The sequence below is a fragment of the Phocoena phocoena genome, chromosome 2 (genome assembly GCF_963924675.1).
Source record: "Phocoena phocoena chromosome 2, mPhoPho1.1, whole genome shotgun sequence".
Taxonomy (NCBI): Eukaryota; Metazoa; Chordata; class Mammalia; order Artiodactyla; family Phocoenidae; genus Phocoena; species Phocoena phocoena.
In genome coordinates this window covers 2,615,928-2,636,411 of record NC_089220.1, presented here as the reverse complement: position 1 = coordinate 2,636,411, position 20,484 = coordinate 2,615,928, and the positions used below count along the sequence as shown (strand labels likewise).

General features: G+C 50.5%; 1 protein-coding gene and 1 pseudogene across 1 annotated transcript in view; both read left to right on the top strand.

Annotated features, from left to right (window-relative positions):
- The window catches only part of TECPR2 (tectonin beta-propeller repeat containing 2), a 76,602-nt gene that overhangs the window by 12,075 nt on the left and 44,043 nt on the right, over positions 1-20,484 (top strand). The window contains exons 5-10 of the mRNA XM_065871905.1: positions 7,358-7,670; positions 10,015-10,147; positions 13,060-13,365; positions 14,284-15,257; positions 17,276-17,459; positions 19,560-19,733. Coding sequence (XP_065727977.1) covers positions 7,358-7,670; positions 10,015-10,147; positions 13,060-13,365; positions 14,284-15,257; positions 17,276-17,459; positions 19,560-19,733 — 2,084 coding nt within the window. The remainder of the gene's footprint in view (positions 1-7,357; positions 7,671-10,014; positions 10,148-13,059; positions 13,366-14,283; positions 15,258-17,275; positions 17,460-19,559; positions 19,734-20,484) is intronic.
- LOC136119322 (mitochondrial import inner membrane translocase subunit TIM14 pseudogene) lies at positions 6,160-6,501 on the top strand (annotated as a pseudogene).

Sequence of the window (20,484 nt, the reverse complement as noted above, 5' to 3'; positions counted from 1 at the left end):
GCTGCTGCAGTCTACTCCCTGCGGGCCCCCTCCTCCACAGCCTGGGTAAGAGGTCAGGGGTCAGGCTCAGGGTCGGGTGGGAGCTCGCCCCTCACTCCCTCCGCGTGCCGCGCCATCGTGAAAACGGAATGGCCTCGGCAGGGGAGGTGCTACCAGTTGTGTCACCTGCTGTAGAGCCGAGTGGGGGGCGCAGAAAGAGTTCATTCACATGGGCTGTAGCCCGGCCTGGGGCCGGGAGGCGTCCTGAGGGAGGGGCCGGGTCTGGAAGGGGTCAGGACTCCTGGCCGGGAGAGGGCCCCTCCCTTGACCTGCTCCCTGGACGAACAGCGGCGAGCAGGGTCGGTCCAGTCCCAGCCTGCCCGGGGGAGAGGCGGAGGGGCAGGACGGCATGTGGGCCGGGGGCACGCGGGGGCCTGGGTGGCGTGGTGCTGGAGAGTGGGTAGGAGGTGGGCGGGCGTCAGTGAGGGCCAGCTGGTGGTGCTGGGGGTGCCAGCCTCCGGTCCTCTCAGCGTCTGTTGTGCTGTGTCCCGGGCTTTGCAGCAGCACAGTGCAAGTTTATTCTTTTTCTGCGTGGCGGTCCATGGCTATTAAAAGACACTCGTGCTTCCCCTTTGGCTTCTACTTTGCACGCTGAATACCCCCCTAATTCCACCAACAGTCTGGTGTCTCTGTAACAGTGATCTCCCTGTCGGCCCCGGAACGCTCAGCAGAATCTGTAGCTGGGCTTAGTGGTGTGCAGAACTTGGTCGTGACTTTCCCTCTGCCAGGGTCCCACTCTTCTGCTTGCCGTCTCGTCCTGGCTTGTCTGTCAGTGTCTTACTGCCTTGTGTCTTTTTGGAAGGAAGGTGGAGTGTAAAAAGAGATTTAAAAACCAATTACTTCCACGTGGATCGTATACCCGACAGTCTTTCTCTTCAAACCTGGCCTTGTAACCTCCTGTGTGAAACCTGAGCAACTTTGCGTGAACCTCTCCTGGTGCGTTTGTGTGGCCAAGTCTTCCGGCAGCTTGCATTAGAAGAATACCCTTGCCAGGCACCGTTTCAGGATATAGAAACAGGCAAACGGGTCCCGTTTCTCCTAGGGAGCTGTATTAGAGAGGTGAGGGATGGTAGAATGCACGGACACGTTTTTAACCTCTGTGTCCTGAAGGCTTGTGTTTGTCGTGTGCTGTGTTAGGCTGTGGTTAGAAAAGGACGTCGGCCATGTCTGCCTCCTGGAAGTGGTGCCCCATGCAACAGTGTCCCTCTGGGTGGCACACGGTGGGACAGCGGTGAGCCAGGGGACGGGCCTCTGCCCTCAAGTAAGATAAAGGTCTAAGCTGCGGTCAGTGCTATAGAGGCAACATCAGGGTGGGGTGTCGGCTGGGGGCAGGGCCTCTCTTAGAATGGTCAGGAAAGGCCTCTGGGTAAGAAATCTGTGGGCTGAAGCCTAAAGCGTGGGAAGAGCGTTCTGGTCTCAGGGGACAGCAGATACCAAGGCCCTGGATCGGGCCAGGGCCTAGAGCATTCGAGGAGCCAGGAGGGGGCTGGGGTGGCTGCAGAGCAGTGGGCCGGGTGCTGAAAAGGAGGGCCTGAGCCTGCGTGAGGCGAGGGATGCTGTCAACCTCGTTATTCTAGGTGAGATGGAAAGCCAGTGGGGGGCTTCAGGCAGGAGAAGGACTATCTGGGCTACCCTGGATCTGCCTGGAGACTTAGTTGGAGACGGTCAGGCAGGGAACAGTGAGAAGGCTGCTGCAGGAGCCCAGGAGTAGCACGGAGGCCTCGCCTAGGTACCGGGTATGGAGAGGAGAGGGGAGGGGGATGGAGGGTAATGGGGTGAATCAGATGTAGGGGAAAACGGAGAGAAAGGAACAATAAGAAAGGGTTTCTGTGCCCTTGGCTAAAGCAACTAGACAGATGGTGAAGCCATTTAACTGAGATGGGAAGACCAGGGTTAAGGTCTAGGCTTCAGGAATTCTGTCTTGGGGCTGTTGCATCTGAGATGCCTGTTAGGTAACTAAGCAGGAATCACAGTCCAGCGTAACATACACAGGTTGGAAACTCAGGGAAGGGGTTTTGGCCAGAAATGAAAGTGAGGTCATCAGATGCAGGTGACATTGAGACCCCTAGCCTTGGATGAGGTCACCCAGGGAGAGTGTTTATTCATTCAACATTGGAAAATCCTTACTAAGTCTCTGCTGTGTGCCAGGCGCCCTTCTCAGTCTGGGGAGACAGCTGTGAACAAGGGGGACAAGAGCTCTGATCCTAAGGAGCTCATGTCCTGTGAGGGAGACAGACATTAAATGTGTTCTAGAATGTTCAGTAGTAATAAATGGGTATGGAGCTAGCGAGGATGCCTGCCTTAGCGGGTGTGTGTTTAGGGCAGGCAGGCGGGTGGAGCCTGAGCAGATTCCTGAGGGTGGATGGGAGGGGCGGCAGAAGCCCTGCCTGTACGAAGGGTCTAGGAGCACAGACCAGGCGCTGGGGGCAGGGGTGCTGGGGGCGGCCCATCCTGTGGGCCCTGCTCAGGGGCTGCTTTATGCCACTGCCATCAAGAGTCATGAGCGGCCTTGACCCGGGGAGTCAGTCCTGCTGCTGCGTGAGGGGGGTGAGGGCTGCTGCTCAGGGAGGCTGGCGGGGGCTCCCGGGCGATTCAGGTGAGAGCAGGGCCTCATGCCAGGCTGGGGTGGTGGGGCCGCTTTGAAGGCAGAGCCAACGGGTGTGTTGGCTCGGGGGTGTGAGAGAGACGATCCCTTGGAGATGGTGGCCTGAGCACTTGGCTAGGCGGGGCTGCCGGCTACTGGTGTCGAGAAGGCTGGCGGAGGAGCCACGGCCGATCTCAGGAAGCAGGTGGGGCCGCAGCTGTGCACGCGGGGGAGCCCGTTAGCCGATAGACAGTGTTCAAAGCTCTGGGACGGAGGAGCTCACCTGGGGAGTGAGTGTCACTAGGGAACGGGGAGGCCTCGCATTCTGGGGCACTCCATTGCTTCCGTGTCAGAGAGAGCTGTGTCGGAGCCGCTGATCGGCCCGAGAGGTGGGCTGAGCCGGGCCTTTGTCTCTGGCAACATGGCGGCCACACGTGCCCACGCTCGTGGGGCACAGGCCGTGGCATTGGAAGGGCGGAGGGAGGGGGAGTGGGCAGTGAGTGTAGGCAGGACTCTTTCTGTGTAGATGGGAACGCAGAACTAGCGGGTGCCTGGAGGGGACCGTGCGGGCTGGCGAGACGTTGGGCGGCTGCTGTGGGCCAGCGGGGAAGCCGGGCTCGGGGACAGGCGCAGGGAGTGCCGGAAGACAAGGTCGTCCTCTCCTGACCCAGTCTGCGAACCTCCTCAGGTTGACTGAACAGCGTGTATGTTTCTCCTAGAAAAATCTCGAAGTCCCCAGCCATCCCCCGACGTGTGTTCCGTCTCAGTTCTCCTCTGTGTGTATGCTGGCGCCCTCCCCGTGCCTATCGCTGTGTCCTGCAGTCCAGTCGGGAGGACTGTCCTGGGTCGGCAGTGCCTGCGTGTTGCAGTCCAGGCCGGGTGTGGGGTGTGGAGCCTGCGCCCCCGCCAGAGCCACATCGTGCCCGTCTGGTGGCCTTTGGGCCTTTGGCTGTGGAGACAATTGTCCCGGCTTTGACTCGTTCTCCCGTTTCAGGCTCTCTGTCTGTCTCAGCATTATTATACATAAGTTAGAAAACACCGTTTGCTGGTTAGAATTTGATCACCGGCAGCACTTCTTTCATATTAATGTGGCTCATAAAGGGAATTAAGGTGTCTTGTAAAGTCATCAGTGGTTTTTCTAGAAATCAGCTCCACCAAAATTAAGAAACTAAGTTAATGTGTTTATGATTTTAGAACCCTGCAGTGCTTAGACCTTAGAAGTGGGAGTTTTGTGTCTGATTCAGAATGACATCAGCAAGTGCTGCAGAATCACCCTGCAGGCGGGTGGTGGCCGAGTCTGGGGTAGAGGACAGTTTGCACCCGGCTGCAGCTGGTTATCCCCAACTTAACTGCCTTCTCCCAACCCGCTCCCGACACATTTCCGCAGCGCCTCAGAGGCAGCCCCACACCAGGCCCCCACTCAGCCGGCCCTTCCCTGGAGTGCCCGTTCCCCTTTCTCAGTCTGGTCATTGTCCACTCAGTAACTGAGGTGTAGTCTTTGATGCCCAGGTCAGAACGTGTCCCCCTTGTCTATAGTCCTCGAGCAGCCCTCTGAGCTTCAGAGATGGCACCTCGCAGACGTACGTCTGCTGCAGGGCGTTGTAAGACAGGGCCAAGACCTTCCTTTTATGCATCTTTCACGTTGCCTGCAGCGCATAGTCTCTTACATGGTTCAGGAGCTCACTAAATGTTTGTTAAAATGAACGCTTTAGTCACCTAAGGTGAAGTGACAGGAGCTTTTTTTAAAAATTTTTATTTATTTATTTATTTTTGGCTGCATTGGGTCTTCATTGCTGCACGCGTGCTTTCTCTAGTTGCGGCGAGCGGGGGCTACTCTTCGTTGCGGTGCGCGGGCTTCTTGTTGTGGCTTCTCTTGTTGCAGAGCACAGGCTCTAGAGCACAGGCTCAGTAGTTGTGGCACACGGGCTCAGTAGTTGTGGCACACGGGCTCAGTAGTTGTGGCACACGAGCTCAGTAGTTGTGGCTCACGGGCTCAGTAGTTGTGGCACACGGGCTCAGTAGTTGTGGCACACAGGCTCAGTAGTTGTGGCTCACGGGCTCTAGAGTGCAGGCTCAGTAGTTGTGGCACACAGGCTTAGTTGCTTCACGGTGTGTGGGGTCTTCCAGAGCTCGAACCCATGTCTCCTGCGTTGGCAGGTGGATTCTTAACCATTGCGCCACCAGGGAAGCCCCCAAACTGAAACTCTTAATATTTGAATTCTGGTGGACGTCTGAGATTTGGCAAAGATGTGGAGCAATGAGAACTCATAGATTGCTGATGAGAGTATAGGCTGGTGTAAACACATTGGAAAAAGTTTGAAGTTGTCTTCCAAACTTGAATCTGCTTTTACTCAACAGCCCAGCAGTTACCCAGCAATCCAACAGTTCCACTTCTGAAGGATCCTTGACAAACTCTTAGACCTGTATACTAAGAGGTTATTTGCAGAAATGCTCATAATGAGCACTGTTCAAAACGAAGAAGTGGAAATAATTCAAATGCCCTTCAACAAGAGGGAGAATAAATTGTGGAACACTTTATAGCAGTGGAAATGAATAAGCTATAGCTTTTTTTTTTATCAACAAGGATAAATCTTAGAAATATTATGTTAAGTTGAAAGCAAGTTGCAAAAGGATGCAAATAGCATCGTACTGTTTTTTTTTTTTTTTTGGTACGTGAGCCTCTCACTGTCGTGGCCTCTCCCGTTGCGGAGCACAGGCTCCGGACGCGCAGGCTCAGCGGCCATGGCTCATGAGCCCAGCCGCTCCGCGGCATGTGGGATCTTCCTGGACCGGGGCATGAACCCGAGTCCCCTGCATCGGCAGGTGGACTCCCAACCACTGCGCCACCAGGGAAGCCCCGTACTATTATTTTTATACAAATGGAAGGCAAACAATACTAAATTTATGTGGTGTTTAGGAGTACGTAGGTATGTGGTTAAACTATCGATAAACGCAAGGGAATAATGAACACAAAATTCAGGGCTCACACATGGGGAACGGAGTGGGCAGGGACTCTTGGAGCCAGAGAGCATCAGCGATGTGACTACCGATTTATTTCCAAAGTTGAGGGATAGGTTCCTGGGTGTATATTTCATTATTAGGCTTCAAAGCATATATATTCTTTTGTTTGTGTTAGATATTTCATGATACTAAAAATAGAAGAAAAAAAACCCAAGCCGGAGGATCAGAATGGAGATTGGTCCCTGTGATGAGTTTAAGAGAAATTCTGAAAGTGCTGCCCCAATTCTGGACATAAAGCTCATTCACTGGGATGTTGGGATGAGCACAGCAGTCAGATGTTAGAAGGAACAGAATTTCAGAGCAGGGAGAGGATGGTCAGTCTGGGTCTGTCACCTCTGCCTCCGTTTCCTCTTCTCTGAAACGGGAGTCTTGATACTTGCCTCACAGGGCTGTGTTGAGGGTTAAAGGAGAGTGGAGATAAAGCACTGTGTGCAGGGTAGAGGCATAGAGTTGGTGGGGTGGGATGAGCCGCGCTACAGGTGGGGCCGGGGAGCCGAGCGGGAGCCACGGCCAGTACAGTGGTAGCGGTTGGACTGACCATTGCTGCTGCGGGATTTGCAGGGGGTTATGCTTTGCAAGCCATGAAGCACATGGAGCCTCAAGTAAAATAAGTTGTTCAAAGTCTACCGAAATCCGCCTTTAGTGGTGGCTATTACAGAGGTGGGTTTGAACCCAAAATGACAAAACGGGAAGCATCATTAATACTAGGTGTAAGCCCTACTACCAATAAGGGAAGCATAAGAGATGCTCATCTATGAATTATGCTTTTAAATCACGCAGACAAGGGAGGATCTCCTTATATAGCGGCCAAAATCAATGAAGCTAAAGATTTACTAGAAGGCCAAACTAACAAGTGAAGTAAATGTATGATAAATGTTAAGTTCTTACTCATTTATGTATATGAGTACCAGCTTTTTATAATAAAACGCCTCAAAGCTACACATTTTAAAAATTAGCATAAGCTAAATCAAAGCCTTGGTATAAATTGGAGGATTTAAAATCAGATTATAGAATATTTGTAGGTTAATACTCAATAATTATGGATAAATGCATGCCATTTGAAGTGTTGTTCATTACTCATTTGTCAAATAATTTGGTACCTATTTCAAGACAAAGTGAACAAGGTAGTCTCTCCCTGAAGGAATCCCCAATCTGATGGGAGACTGATAAAGTGATAATTAAAATACAATGTGATAAATATGATGGAATTAGCACAGGTTGTCATAGTAGGGGCTCATCTCATCGGGACAGAAGGCTGTTCAAGGTACAGAGGACTCCCCCAGTCACTTAGAACCTTGAACTTAAAAGTCAATTTAGCCACAGCTTAACCTAAGAAACTGATCTAGGTACGTACTTATCACTTTGTCAGTGATGAATCTAAGTTGTTTCAGATTTCATACATTAAAAACTATGACAGCATGATTTTAAAAACAAGCCCCGTGCGCAGTAACTGTTGCGCGTGCTTAGCGGGGCGCACGCTTCTGAGGGTGCTGTAGGGGGTGCAAGACAGAGACCGGCTCCTCTGTGGCCTCAGGGTTGGCCAGGCGGTTCAGTTAACCAAAAAATACACTGTAGAAAAGGGTTCGAAAAAGAATCAATCTTGTTTTGGCTTAGTCCAGAAATTCTTGTTAGAGTTAATATCGGGAGTTGACAGCTAGCACTTTAAATCAGTCCATTCTCTTTCTTTCTTTCCTCTTTTTCTTGTAATTTCAGCACTGGGAAATTTGGTGCTTGTTTTATACCAGGACTTTGTAAGCAAAGTGATCTTACCTTGTACGCATCACGGCCTGGGCTCCGGCTGTGGAAGGCTGACATCCATGGGACCGTTCAGGCCACGTTTATCTTAAAAGATGTCTTTGCTGGAGGAGTCAAGCCTTTCGAGCTTTACCCGCGCCTGGAATCCTCTGACAGGGGAAGTTGCAGCTCACCCGAGAAACACCTGGGGCTTGTTTCATGTTTCTTTCAAGAAGGCTGGGTGTTGAGTTGGAATGAATATAGTATTTACCTTCTAGACACCGTCAACCAGGTAAGTAAAGTGATTGTACCACATCTTTGGTGTCTAGAGGCAAGAGAATGTTTATGGACTATTCTGCTTCATTTCTCAGACGATAGAAGGAACAGTGTTGATTCAGATGCTTTGCTTTTTCCACTGGGCCAGTCAAGGAATCCAAATGAAGGTTTGGTTGTTTTTGTAGATTTGAAAAAATATTTGGTTTAAATATTCATAGTCCTGTCCCCTGCTAAGAAAGTGTGCGTGTGTGTGTGTTTTTTTTTTTGCGGCACGTGGGCCTCTCACTGTTGTGGCCTCTCCCGTTGCGGAGCACAGGCTCCGGACACGCAGGCTCAGCGGCCATGGCTCACGGGCCTAGCCGCTCCGCGCCACATGGGATCTTCCCGGACCGGGGCACGAACTTGTGTCCCCTGCATCGGCAGGCGGACTCCCAACCACTGTGCCACCAGGGAAGCCCTGTGTGTGTTTTATTTAAGCACAAAATTAAACTTGTTCTTTATAATTTCTTTGAATCATGTGTTTTCTGACTACCAAATTACTGTGAGCGTAGTAAATGAAAACTCAAACATGACGGAAACAGTAAGATAGGGGCTCATTCCCCAAGGCAGGGCAACACTGAGTTGGGCAGGGGGCTGTTTCTCTAGCTTTCTTGCCACCCTGTTCTTTTACCCTTATTTCTCCTACCCAAATGGAGCCACACTGTTTTGCCGTTTTTCCCCACTTTACTTAATGATGTATTTGGACAACTTTCCAGCGTTATTAAATCGTGGTAGGAAACAGTTTCTGTTTACATCAGGCTGGTAAGAGGTAATTGCCAACAGAGGTGGAATTAGGAATTAAAAACCAAAACTGTGTAGTTTGTTTATCCTTAAGAGCAGAGCTTTTGCTGTTTTGTACGTCATCTCCTCACCCCACCCCCAACCCCATCCTGCTCACGTTCTTCCTTCTTGAAGTCAGCAGGCCTCTAACAGACGCCCTTTTCTTTATAAGCAGCACTTCACTGTAGAAATCAAAGGGTTTTCTTAGTTGTGTGAACAGAAAATGAAATTCGTCTGCAAGGCTTCTTAATGATTGTTATCAGCCATGCCTGGTACTACTGGTTTAGTAGAAAGAAAAACTGACCTTTTTCTTCTTCCTGGGAGATTCTGGTCTGGTTCTACCTATAACCAGGAGTCTCTCGTCTGCCTGGCTTGGTTTCCCTACCTGGAACATGGGGAGGGGACTGGTGAGTTGGGTTAGGGAATCACCAAGATACCTTTTAGCCCTGAGTTTGTTTCTTTTCTTAAGGAACGTTTTGAAAGACATTTTTGTATTCTTCCTCAGATGTAGAGAACACAGCTTTTCTTCTTTTTCTGGGTACTGTTTGAACTTAATGTGCACTTGTTAATTGGCGGGGTCAAGATGTGGTGTAACTGTACATCCGTTCCTCTCTTCTGAGCACTTACCCAGGGCTTTCCCCAGTAGGTATAATTAACTTCATCTTATAGATGGAGAAGAGGAGACAGAGGACCTGGTCATGAGCAGACAGTCTGAACATGGCAACATGATTAAAAGCTTTCAAACTACTGTCAGGATTATTAAGAATTTACAAAGGACTGAGACTCATTTTCTCTTCTATAATGAGCTAGTCTCTTATTATTTGCACTGTTGACTGAGAAGCAAGAATTTTTTTTTAAGTCAGGGATGTCCTGTGTTTTGTTTGCTGTCTGCTTTCAGGTGACGTTAGGGGAATCCTCCCTCCCTCACTTATTCATTCAAAACCAAGGGCTGCAATGCCTACTAGTCTCTCCCACAGGACTCCGCACGGTAGGGGACCTAGACCTGCCAGCACACATTCCAGCCCAGGAGAGACGTGCCAGGTGGGGGTTTGTGTAAAGTGCTGTGAGCTCTGAAGACTCCCGGGCATTGCTGAGGAGGGTGAGCTTGTCAGGGATGCTTCCCAAGGAGGCGGCCTCTGAATCAAGTTGGAACTCTCCCAGTGAGCAAGGGTCAGGAAAAGAATTCAAGCAGAGCGCGTGACGTTGTGGAGGAACAGGGCTGGGGTTTGGACTGGCCAGTTGATGCACCTGAAGCCAGAAGAGGGCGATCAGAGAGCGGGGAGCAAGGCGGGGACCGGTTCAGAGGGTGGCCGAGAGGCAGGGAGAGACTGCTCGCTCAGTCTCATAAATTTACTGGCAGGGCTTGTGACTCAGTCACACATCCGTCAGGTATTACCTGACTTTGATTGAATTTCCCTGAGTTTCAGAATCATGACAACGAAGAGCAGTTGTCTGACTTATTTGGATTGCTACACATGCTTGTACGATTTGAACTATTACTATTGCCTGGTCTTGTGATTTTTTTTTTTTTTTTTGGACAGGCCACAATTGCTGGTTTGGAAGGATCAGGTGATATCGTGTCTGTTTCCTGCACAGAAAATGAAATATTTTTCTTAAAGGGAGACAGGAACATTATAAGAATTTCAAGCAGGCCTGAAGGACTAGCATCAACAGGTTTGTATTTCTTGTAAAATGTTATAAAATTTATTTGTTACAAAATTTATTATAAAATGTATGTAATTACAGTTTGTGATGTATAAAATGTACCCTTTTTTTGCTCGTTAAATGATTGTAGCTTTTTGGAAACGAGGTGTTCAGAGAGTTTCCTTTGATTCTGAAAAGACGGTTTGTGATACTTTTCTTGAAGGTTACCTGCTTTCAGGCTTACCTCAGCCAGGGTCTCACATCTGGTGGAGTTGCTTCTGCAGGTCTGGAGGTCAGGGAGGTTGGGTGAGTAGGAAGGAGAACTCGGCAGCCACCTGACTGATCTCCGTCCGACACTGAGACAGCCTGTGGGATTGATGCATAAGATTTTAGAACATTTCAGTCTGTCACCTGGGACACGTTTTTTTACCTTTAACATAGTTCTTCCTTGTAGCATTGATGATTCTCTGTGCTTTTGACTTTTTTTGGGTAATTCATATTTAAGCCCAGATTCTAATGAGTAAAGAGCCTTACTCTGTGTTGTCGTGCATGCACACGACCATGGTACTTTATGTATCTGTTCCCGGTGGTCGCAACAACAGCTGTGTGGCCCCTGCCCCGCTGCCCCTCCCCGCCTTGTCATCACTGAGTTGTGCCCACCGCCTTCCAGACTCTGCTAAGCACTTAACATTCACGATCTCGTCCAGTCCCCCGAACAGCCCCCTGCGGGAGGGCCCGGTGCCCGAGGTGAGGGCGGTGCCCACAGATGCCAGCGCCTCGTGGGGCCCCTGAAGTTCACTGGGCAGTTGCACCGGCGTCCTGCCCTCACCTTTCCCTAACCGGGCGGCCTTCCTCCCTGGGGCTGGAGCGGCCTTGGCCCTTCCTCGCTCGCTGTGCCCCTGTCCCGACACTGCTGCCTGGGTCTCCCCGACGAGGCCTGCCCTCCTCGGGTGCTGCCCTCTGCACCCCTCCCCCTTATCATTCAAGACTCGTCGGTATCGCCGCACTTTTGATAACTTCTTCCAGTCACCTCAGTTGAGTCAGTCTCTCCTCACTGCGTTCCTGGGGCCCTTTTCCTGCTGCTCCTTGCCTTCAGAGTCATTGCCTTACCACTTACCTTACGAAAGAATAGATTTTTGATTGCAAGGCTCTCGTGACTCACCTTGTGGCCCTAACACAGCACATGGTTTGAAGAAGACCCTAGCATGTTAGTCAGTGGTGTCCTCCTTTCACAGATTAGAAAATTGAGGATTGGGGTAGTACATGACAAGGCCCAAGTCACCGTCCAGATTTCCGCTTCAGCCGCTGTTTCCCCTGCCTCGCCAGGTTAGTCAGGAGGGCCCCCCCTGTGCCATGGCTGTGGGCACGCCACTGCTTCCCTCGGGTCTCTTGGCCACAGGGCCATCCTTAGTGTTTCTACTCTGACCAGTGTCAGCTAATGTCTGAGTGACCTCAAGAGAGGCAGTGGAGATCCTGGGCAGGAAGTGGGGCTCCCTCCCTCCAGCACGGGAGGGAGCAGCCTGCCTGGGACATGGCTATAGCGTTTGTCTTTTAAACGTTAGAATACAAGGTTTGGCTGCTGGGAGAATATAAAAAACAGCCTCACTTTAGCCAGATATTTAGCCTCAAAAAGACAAAAATGAAATACTAGCTGTCACTGTCCTGAATTTATAATCTCCCAAGAGATGGCAAGAAGAGAGTGAATTACCTCTTAAGTCACAGAGGGCAAGTTGGGGCGAACATCATTCCAGGGTCGTAACTTTCATAGAAAGGGAGTGAGCTCTGCTCTTGAGCCTGTGAGCTGGGGGCCTTAACAGTGTCACCAAGTGGCAGTGCCACTTACAGGGGAGAAGTGACCAGGAGCCACGAGGCCAGTAGGCTTCCTGCAGGCGTGAAGATGCTCTGTAACTACACTGCCCACACGTGGCTGCCGAGTACTCGAAATGTGCTGAGTGCAACTGAGGAACTGGATTTTAAGTTTTGTTTCATGTCTATGAATCTGAATTTAAATAGCTACATGGCTGGTGGCTACTGTACTGGACGGTGCAGCTCCAGACCAAGATCTGCCTGTGTAATCTTGTGTGACCTTCTGCAAGTCACTTCCCTGCCCTGCTCGTCCCCACTTGTGGCCCCCGGTCGAGGCTGGAATGCCCACCTGTCTGGGTAAGGGCCGTGTCTCCATGCCTAGAACGCGTCTGGCATGCGCTAGGTACTCGGTAACAGAAGGATGGCTGGATGGATCAGAATGGGCCCCCAGTCCTGTGTTGAGGGTCCTGTGGCTGGAACCTCCTACTGTCGTGTTGAGAGGAGGACGTGTCCATGGAGGTGGGGACAGAGCGCCAGGCCCACCAGCCCACTGCCAGTCCTGCTCTGCTCTCTCTCCTCTTCGCACGTGGACTCCTTTAATGAACTCCTCTGTTTTGAGTTTGCGCTGGTGCGAAATTACCTTTCCCTCCTTGAACTTTGAGAACTTTTCTTGTAGGTACACGTGTGTTTTTCAAAGGTCCCTGGAGGAGTAGTTTTTTGGCTGCGCCACGGGGGCCCCAGCGGGGAAAGCACCGAGTCCTAACCACCGCACCACCAGGGAATTCCCTCTAAGCCCTTTTTTCTTCTTTATTATGATTTTTTTTCTAAGCCCTTTTTTAATAGGCATCTCACCTTTATATATTATTTTGTGAGTTGAAGTGAGAAGTGCTCTACCTTATGAGAGTCCCTTACTTTGAGTTATTCACAAAAGACAGCTGCTGTGAGTTATTTTACTGATTTTGATACATGAACTTCCTGGAGAACAAAAACCATGTGTCGGAACCTGTTGTACAATTCTTTTAGTTTCGCTGGTTTCTCTGAATTTAGCAGGCTGGTATTTAGGGCTGGCAAACCTTAATAAGAGCACTCCATCTTTCCCTCCAGTAACCATGGTAAAACTGACTCTTCTTTCTCAGTGCGCGACGGTCTGGAGCCGTCAGGATGCCCAGAGCAAGTCCATGGGCAGCGTGCGGAGAAGCCGCCGGGGGCCACGCCTTCTGAGACGAGGCTCAGAGGCTCTTCCGTGGCCAGCGAGCCCAGAAGCAGGAGCAGCTCGCTCAACTCCACCGACAGCAGCTCCGGGCCGCAGCCGGCTCCCGAGCTGGGCAGGAGCGGCCAGCTCACCTCGAAGAGGTTCAGTGTGATCAGCTCGGAGGACTTCGACCAAGAGCTCATTGTGAAGCCTCTCAAAGTGAAAAAGAAGAAGAGGAAGAAGAAGACAGGTACCATCCACGGCAGAGCACACACGACCTCCTTCCGCCCCCGTGGGGCCTTTTACCAAACTCTCTGGGAAGGCTGCTGCTTGCTGAGTGAGCACTGCCCGTTCGCTGGAAAGCACAGAAAGCGAATGTCTTCCCTCCTCGAAGGACTTTTACTGTGAAATGCGTATACATTATACACACACATAAAGCATTAAACTGTAATGTAACATACCACCCTGCTTAACAGGTCTGGGTGTTACACTTTTCAATATTTAAGTAAAAATTTCAGTTTATTCGTGTCCATCATTTATTAGACCAGAGAGTCTATAAACCTGTAGGAAGGTCATGGAAATCTTTAGATGGATCAGTTTATGTTTAATGTAGGGTATGTCATCAGATATGGGCTTTTTTTTCTCTTTTCTTTTCTTTTTTTTTTTTAGGCTGCACTGCATGGCTTGCGGGATCGTAGTTCCCCAACCAGGGATTGAACCTGGGCCTTTGGCAGTGGAAGCACCAAGTCCTAAGCACTGGACCGCCAGGGAATTCCCAGATGTGGGATTTTACACTGAGTTTTAAAACATTTTTTACTTCTTGGTGCCTGTTGAGCCTCTCTAGCTAAGATCACTGCGATATTGAAGGAAAATGTTACCAGATCCCTTAGCATTTTAATAATGAAAAGAAATTGGTCTGTGATCCATTTGTTCCTTTGTTTTTCTTAGTTAACGTTTCTTGAAGGAGGCCTCGGAGCCCATCAGTGTGTACAATATTTGCCTCCATTTGAAACATCCCTGCATTGGGGTAATGTGTACTTAAGAGATTTATTCTTCACCATTTAGATATCCTTCATTTTAAATGCTTTTATCTTAAGCCAAAATTTTGTTTTTTAGTTAGTGTTTTACTAGATTCATACCTAATCTTAAACGTTCTTCTTTTAAACAGAAGGTGGAAGCGGGACTACCTGCCCGAGTTCCCTTGAATCGACTCCCTGCTGGGAGTGTCCTGGTGATAGCCCCCAGTCCTTGAACACAGACCTGCTGTCCACGACCTCGAGTTTGGGCAGCATCGTGGATCAGTCCAGCACAGGGTCTCCTGACCAGGAGTGCAGTCTCAGTGGTGAGGCCAACAGTGTCCTGCCAGAATATAGCGACCCCGAAACGTTTAGTGTCTTGGAGGTGCCCTTCCCCGCCCCTGACTCCCTGAATGAAGAAGGTGACGGAAGAACCGAAATCCCACTATGTGACGGCGCAGGCGAGACGCAGCCGCCTAGCGGGGTGTCGAGTTCACCCTGGCATCTGAGGGAGGACGCGGAAGGGAGCGATGACATCGCGGAGCTCGAAGAGGAGCCCTGTCCCGTGAGCGGTGGGCCAAGGAGCACACAGTCACCCTGCCGAGAGCGGGGCAGCTCAGCGGAGGCCCAGGAGGTGGGGGGCATGGAGCCTGCTGAACCCCAGAGCACTTTTCCGGAGGACCCCCTCCAGGGCTCCCCCCTGGTGCCTTCCAGCCTCAGCTGGACTCCCAGTGCTGAGCGGTGGCTTCCAGGGACCAGAGCTGAGGAGCCCAGTGAAGAGCAGGGCTTCCGGAGGCACCTGGGGGCCCCAGGCCACCTCGGCTCGAGTCCCCGGCACGCTGCTGCTGACGACGACACAGGCCAGAAAGCAATGGCTGCTTCCGAATGTGACTTGGGGAGTGCAGGAGGACGACGGCCTCGCCGGGTCTCTGCCTCAGTGGCCAGCGCCCGTGAGCAGCCCTCACGGGACCAGGCGTTGACGTCCAGTGACGAGGAGGACATCTATGCCCACGGGCTGCCCTCTTCATCCTCGGAGACGAGCGTGACAGAGCTGGCAGGGAGCCGCTCCCTGCAGGACCTGCATCCGCCGGGCACAGACGAGCCCGGGCTGCTGAAGTCAGAGGAGGTACGTGCGCTCCTTTCTTAAGGGAAGTCATTGGCGAACTGATTATATTTTTCTGTTTATGCAAAGAAATGATATTCCTACTGTAAAACCTGTATGCCAGAGGTGTTTGGAAGTCTGCCTTTGGGGGATTTCCAGCGCAGGGATCTAGAATGGCTTGGACTCCTGCTGACCTGTCACCCCTGCTCAGTTACCCACTTTACCAACAAAAGCAGCCTCTCCTTGTTGATTCCGGCGGGGCCGGCCCAGCACGGGCAGCTAGTGCTAGTCATCCCAGAGGACGGCTGGATTGGCCTGGGGGCCGCTCCCAGAAACCAGCGGCGAGAGGCCCGTCCACTTGTGGAGGGGAAGGCGCTGCCCCTCAGACAAGCGTCTCGAGGAGCCGTGTCTCCCTGACCTCCAAACAGCGGTGCCAGGGCTCCCCTGCAGGCTGTACAGAAACCAGGTTTCGAGTGTCCAGTTTCCTGGGTCGGGTTCTACCTAGCCTGTGCAATTAAAAGACGATTATTAGCTGTTCTTGGTCATTTTATATAAAAACGTGGCTTTTAAAAAGTGCTTGTTTTCCTTAGCAAGTAATTATTATTTAGATGTATTTGGTTTCAAAACTAACTGTGTATTGCAACCCTTTCTGCTAAGTGGATGTGAGGTGTGGATTGTGCGTGGGAACTTACAGCCACGTGTGCTTTCCCCAGATGTGCCTCTGGATTCTCTGCGTCCTAATGGCGTGTGACACTGGGGCGGCTCTCACCACGTGCCAGCTGCCATGCTAAGAACTTTACAAGTGTAACTCATATACTTCTCGAAGAACAAAACCCACAAACTAGGTGCTCCCGTTTCACAGGAGGAAGTGGAGACTCAGACAGATAAATGGCTTTCACCAGGTCGCCTGGCAAGTGGGGCCAGGGCCCTCTCTCTCGAACCTCTGTGCTGTCTGTCCTACCTCGAAAGTGAAACGTCCTGCTTATTTGTTTTAAGACAGAATGCCCTTTCACTCAGTCTTCCGCGCATTCACCCTTTCGTGAGTGCCTTTGGCTGCCAGACTCTGCGTCGGGCGCTGGGGACGCTGCAGTGCCCGTGACAGGCAGTCGTGGATCTCAAGAGTCCTGGACACGTGTGCAGATCCTCCCAGTTGAGTGGAACTCGGGCGATGGTGATGAGCAAAGTGCAGGAGGGGCGCGGCGCCCACCAACCATGGCAGGAGCCAAGCAGCTGAGCCGAGGGCGTGGACAGTTGGCATTCTAGACCAGAACTTTAGAAAAGTCCTAGGTGAGAGGGCACCTGGTACTTTGAGGACCTCCCCCCAGCCTTCACCGCTCCCCGGCTTGTCCCCCTCCAGAGAGCTGGAAAGCCACATTTTGTTGCGTTGGGGGGTGGGTAAGGCGTGTCCTGGTGAGCCAGGGCCAGATCGAGAGGGGTTGGGTGCCATACTCTGTGAAGCAGTGAACGTCCACGTGTGGGTGATTGTGCAAATACATGGGTTTCTTTTGCAGTTTTGGAAAGCTGTTAAAGTACACACTTTATTTAGCTTTGATTTTTAAAAGAACCCTAACATCTAAACCTTAGTCTACAAGATTCAGTCAGGCAGTGTCTTGGCCAGATTTCCATCAACCACATGATGTGCCATGTGTCCGATGATTGGATCAGCACTTAAAACAATATGGTGAAAGAAACAAAGATAGTGGGAGTGCCATTTCTCCTAACACATCTCTCATGGTTAGCTGTACAAAAAATCAGTTTGCATACAAGTGGGAAGTGAGGTATCCCTGTAGAATAAAACCAGATCCTTTGAATGTAAGCACTAGGTGAGGGAAGAGGTTGTAGTATCTGTGACAGACTGTTTTCCAGGAACGTTATGGGGTCTTTGTAGGGGACAGCCGCTCCCACTTCACAATGTTTCTGTTAGAGCTGGTCGAGAGATAGAGGGCCGACTTAAGTGATTGCACGCTTTTCTTATTGACGACAGTACGACACATGCAGCTGTGTCCTCTGCCGCAGAACTCAGCAGGCTCTGTCCTTGTTAGTTTGCAGAAAGCTGGATGGGTTACTCCGGGCCGGGCTACAGCATTCTCAGCTTGGCGGTCTCCGAGAAGTACATTTGGTGCCTGGACTACAAAGGCGGCCTGTTCTGCAGCGCGTTGCCGGGCGCTGGGCTGCGCTGGCAGAAGTTTGAAGATGCCGTCCAGCAGGTGGCAGTCTCGCCCTCAGGTTCGCCTCCCAGCTCCCTGCTTCTTGCCCCAGGTGTAGAGGCCCGAGCACACAGGAACCAGTCCATTTAGCAGACTTGCCTTTTCCCCGCAGGTTTGAGGGGTTTTCTCCAAAGAACGCGGATTGCTGCATTTGACATCAACTGAAAATACTGTAATTGCAGTTCAGTTTTTGGTTTTTTATTAATTGCAGTGGTAACACATGAACATGTTTTATAAGTTAGACAAATAGCTTCCATTTTTGAGGGTTTTTTTAGAAATATTAACATCCAAATGCCTTATAACAATAAATCTGTTTCTATTTCTTAGTGGTGTTGCTTTAAAACTTATTTATTTATTTATTTTTGGCTACGTCGGGTCTTCGTTGCAGTGCATGGGCTTCTTGCAATGGCTTCTCTTGTTGGGGAGCACAGGCTCTAGGTGCGCGGGCCTCAGTAGTTGTGGCACGTGGGCTCAGTAGTTGTGGCTGGTGCACTCTAGAGCACAGGCTTAGTAGTTGTGGCGCACAGGCTTAGTTGCCCCGCAGCATGTGGGATCTTCCCGGGCCAGGGCTCAAACCCGTGTCCCCTGCACTGGCAGGCAGATTCTGAACCACTGCGCCACCAGGGAAGTCCCTTAGTGTTGCTTTAAAGCAGCTGAACTAATGAAGATGGGCCCGCGGTTGTGTTGGATAAGTTTGGATCGTTTGGTTTCTTTCTTAGAAGTTACTCTGTAATGAGCTATATATATGCTTTGGGTGAATAATCTACTCCCTGACTGCGAAAAGAAAATGCCTTCCTTCCTTCATGCCATGATCAGGCCATTTTCATGAGCTGGAGCAGACACTTCCTGGATGAGGTTCTGCCCCCTCATCTATACAGAATAATTTGCTTGTTTGTCACAATGTTGGCCACTTTACCTATTTGGGGGATGGCGAGTGGAACAGAAGTGTGTATGTGTATCGTAGCTGGTTTACTGTTAGGACGTTGGAATGCAAGGCAGACAACACTGAGCCTGTGACCTCCCCTCGCCCTCTGTGCTTTGAGATGGATTTCCTTTAACTCTCCTGGTCTTTGTCACTACGTAAAATACCAGTTTGTTCAGGGTTGTTTTGTTCTATCTCTTTATCTCTTTGAAAAATATTTTTCCTTAGAGACTAAGATGATAGCCTGTCCCATTAGCTGGCTTTATATAATTATGGGTTTTAATTCTTTTCCTCTCATTTACCTTTGGGTCCATCTCCCCAGCCCTTTATAAACTTTGGTTTTTTCCTGATTATATGAATTACTGTGTGTTTCCAAACGATTCAGTCTCACACTACTCTAGCAGGAGCTCTGTCTCCACCAGGGTTGGTGCTGTGGCTGAGAGGTCCGGCAGGGCCCCATCCAGCGTGGGCACCCTGGGGGCCGCGGGCTTGGCCGCCGCCTCGCTTCCCACACCTCCCTTGGCACCTCGTGCCAGACCCTCTAGTCCAGCCCTCTGTGCTCTTGGTGACTCGGATGGTTTCTTAGACGCCACCTGCATCTCCATAGACCACCTTCCTGTCTGCCCTTCTCCTTCCCTCCCCTTCTTCTATGTATCACAGTCCCTTTCTCATTGAAAAAAGGGACAGCCCAGCTCAAGTGCTTCCTTTCCATCTGCACCTTATCCATTTGGCTGGTCCAGAATTGACCCACTCCCTTTGAATCCCTGTAGGACTTTCAGACTTTCTCAGGACACTAACTGTGCCTCCCGAAGGTCGTTTAGGGCCCTCAACCTGGCACACCTAGCAGTGCTGGTGGTGCCTCTCTGCTGTGTGATGAGTGCCTTTGATGCGTCAGCTCTGTGTGCTGTGTCCTTGATACAGCCTCACCTGCAGCCTTCCTAGCAGCCTGTACGGGGCAGACGATCCCATTTCACAGATGAGGAAATGAGGCTTGGAGACATGAGCCCCAAGCCACACGGTGGGGGTGGGGTGGCAGGGGTTCAGACCTCGGCGCCGCAGGCTCTTTCCCCATTCGGGGTAGAAGCAAAGGGGGGGGTGTTGTAGAAATCTCTCTTCCCCACAGCACCCAGAATGGACTTTTGGGGGTGAAAATTCTCGGTAGTTATTGGACAGTGAATATAATTTTTATTTCCACAGGAGCCCTTCTCTGGAAGATTGAACAGAAATCTAACCGAGCCTTTGCTTGTGGAAAAGTGACCATCAAGGGGAAGCGTCACTGGTACGAAGCTCTGCCCCAGGCGGTGTTTGTGGCCCTGAGCGATGACACGGCCTGGATCATCAGGACAAATGGGGACCTGTACCTACAGACAGGTAGCTGCAGCCGGCGCCCCAGCACCCGTGGGATCTGGTGTGATTGCGCTTTGGTAGCCACGTGCTTAGAGACAGTGACCAAGAAGCTAGAAGTCAATTTAAATGAAAACACTTCTGGAAAGAGAGTATTTGCTGTTGGAATCTATTAGCAGTTTTCTGCTACTGACTCACATTCAACCCAGGACAAATTTAGGGCAGGAATTAATAGAATTATTTAGCGAGGCACAGAAACAGAATCTTATTCTCCGTACAGCTCACCATTGCGTATCCCTTATCCTGCAATATCAGATCTGAAGAGGAAAGAATAACAGAGAAATGGCATTAGAATCATTTTTCCCTTTAACTTATGGCCGGATTTTTTCAGCCAGGTCAAAGCCCTGCTTCTATACGCTTATTTACACATGGGTCAGGAAAAAACAGTGAGAAATAATTTGCTCTAAATAGGAGTTTATCTCATCCTAGGAAACTGCCCTGAGAGGGGGGACCTTTAGCAGCTGGAAGAGACACAGTGGGACTTGTTTTTTAAAAATAAACTGTAATGAGAGTCAGTGTTTACGTACTGTCAGCAAAATGAGATATGGGTTTCCAAAAGCAATGTGATTCACCAGTATCTGGAAACGATTACGGGGCAGGAGCTCTTTTTCGGATGTCAAGAGGCCATAATAGATTTATGTAAATATCAATCTTTTAACCATTTAATATTGCTGATTCCAAGAAAAGGTTTGTTTTTTTTAAAATAGATTTATTTAAT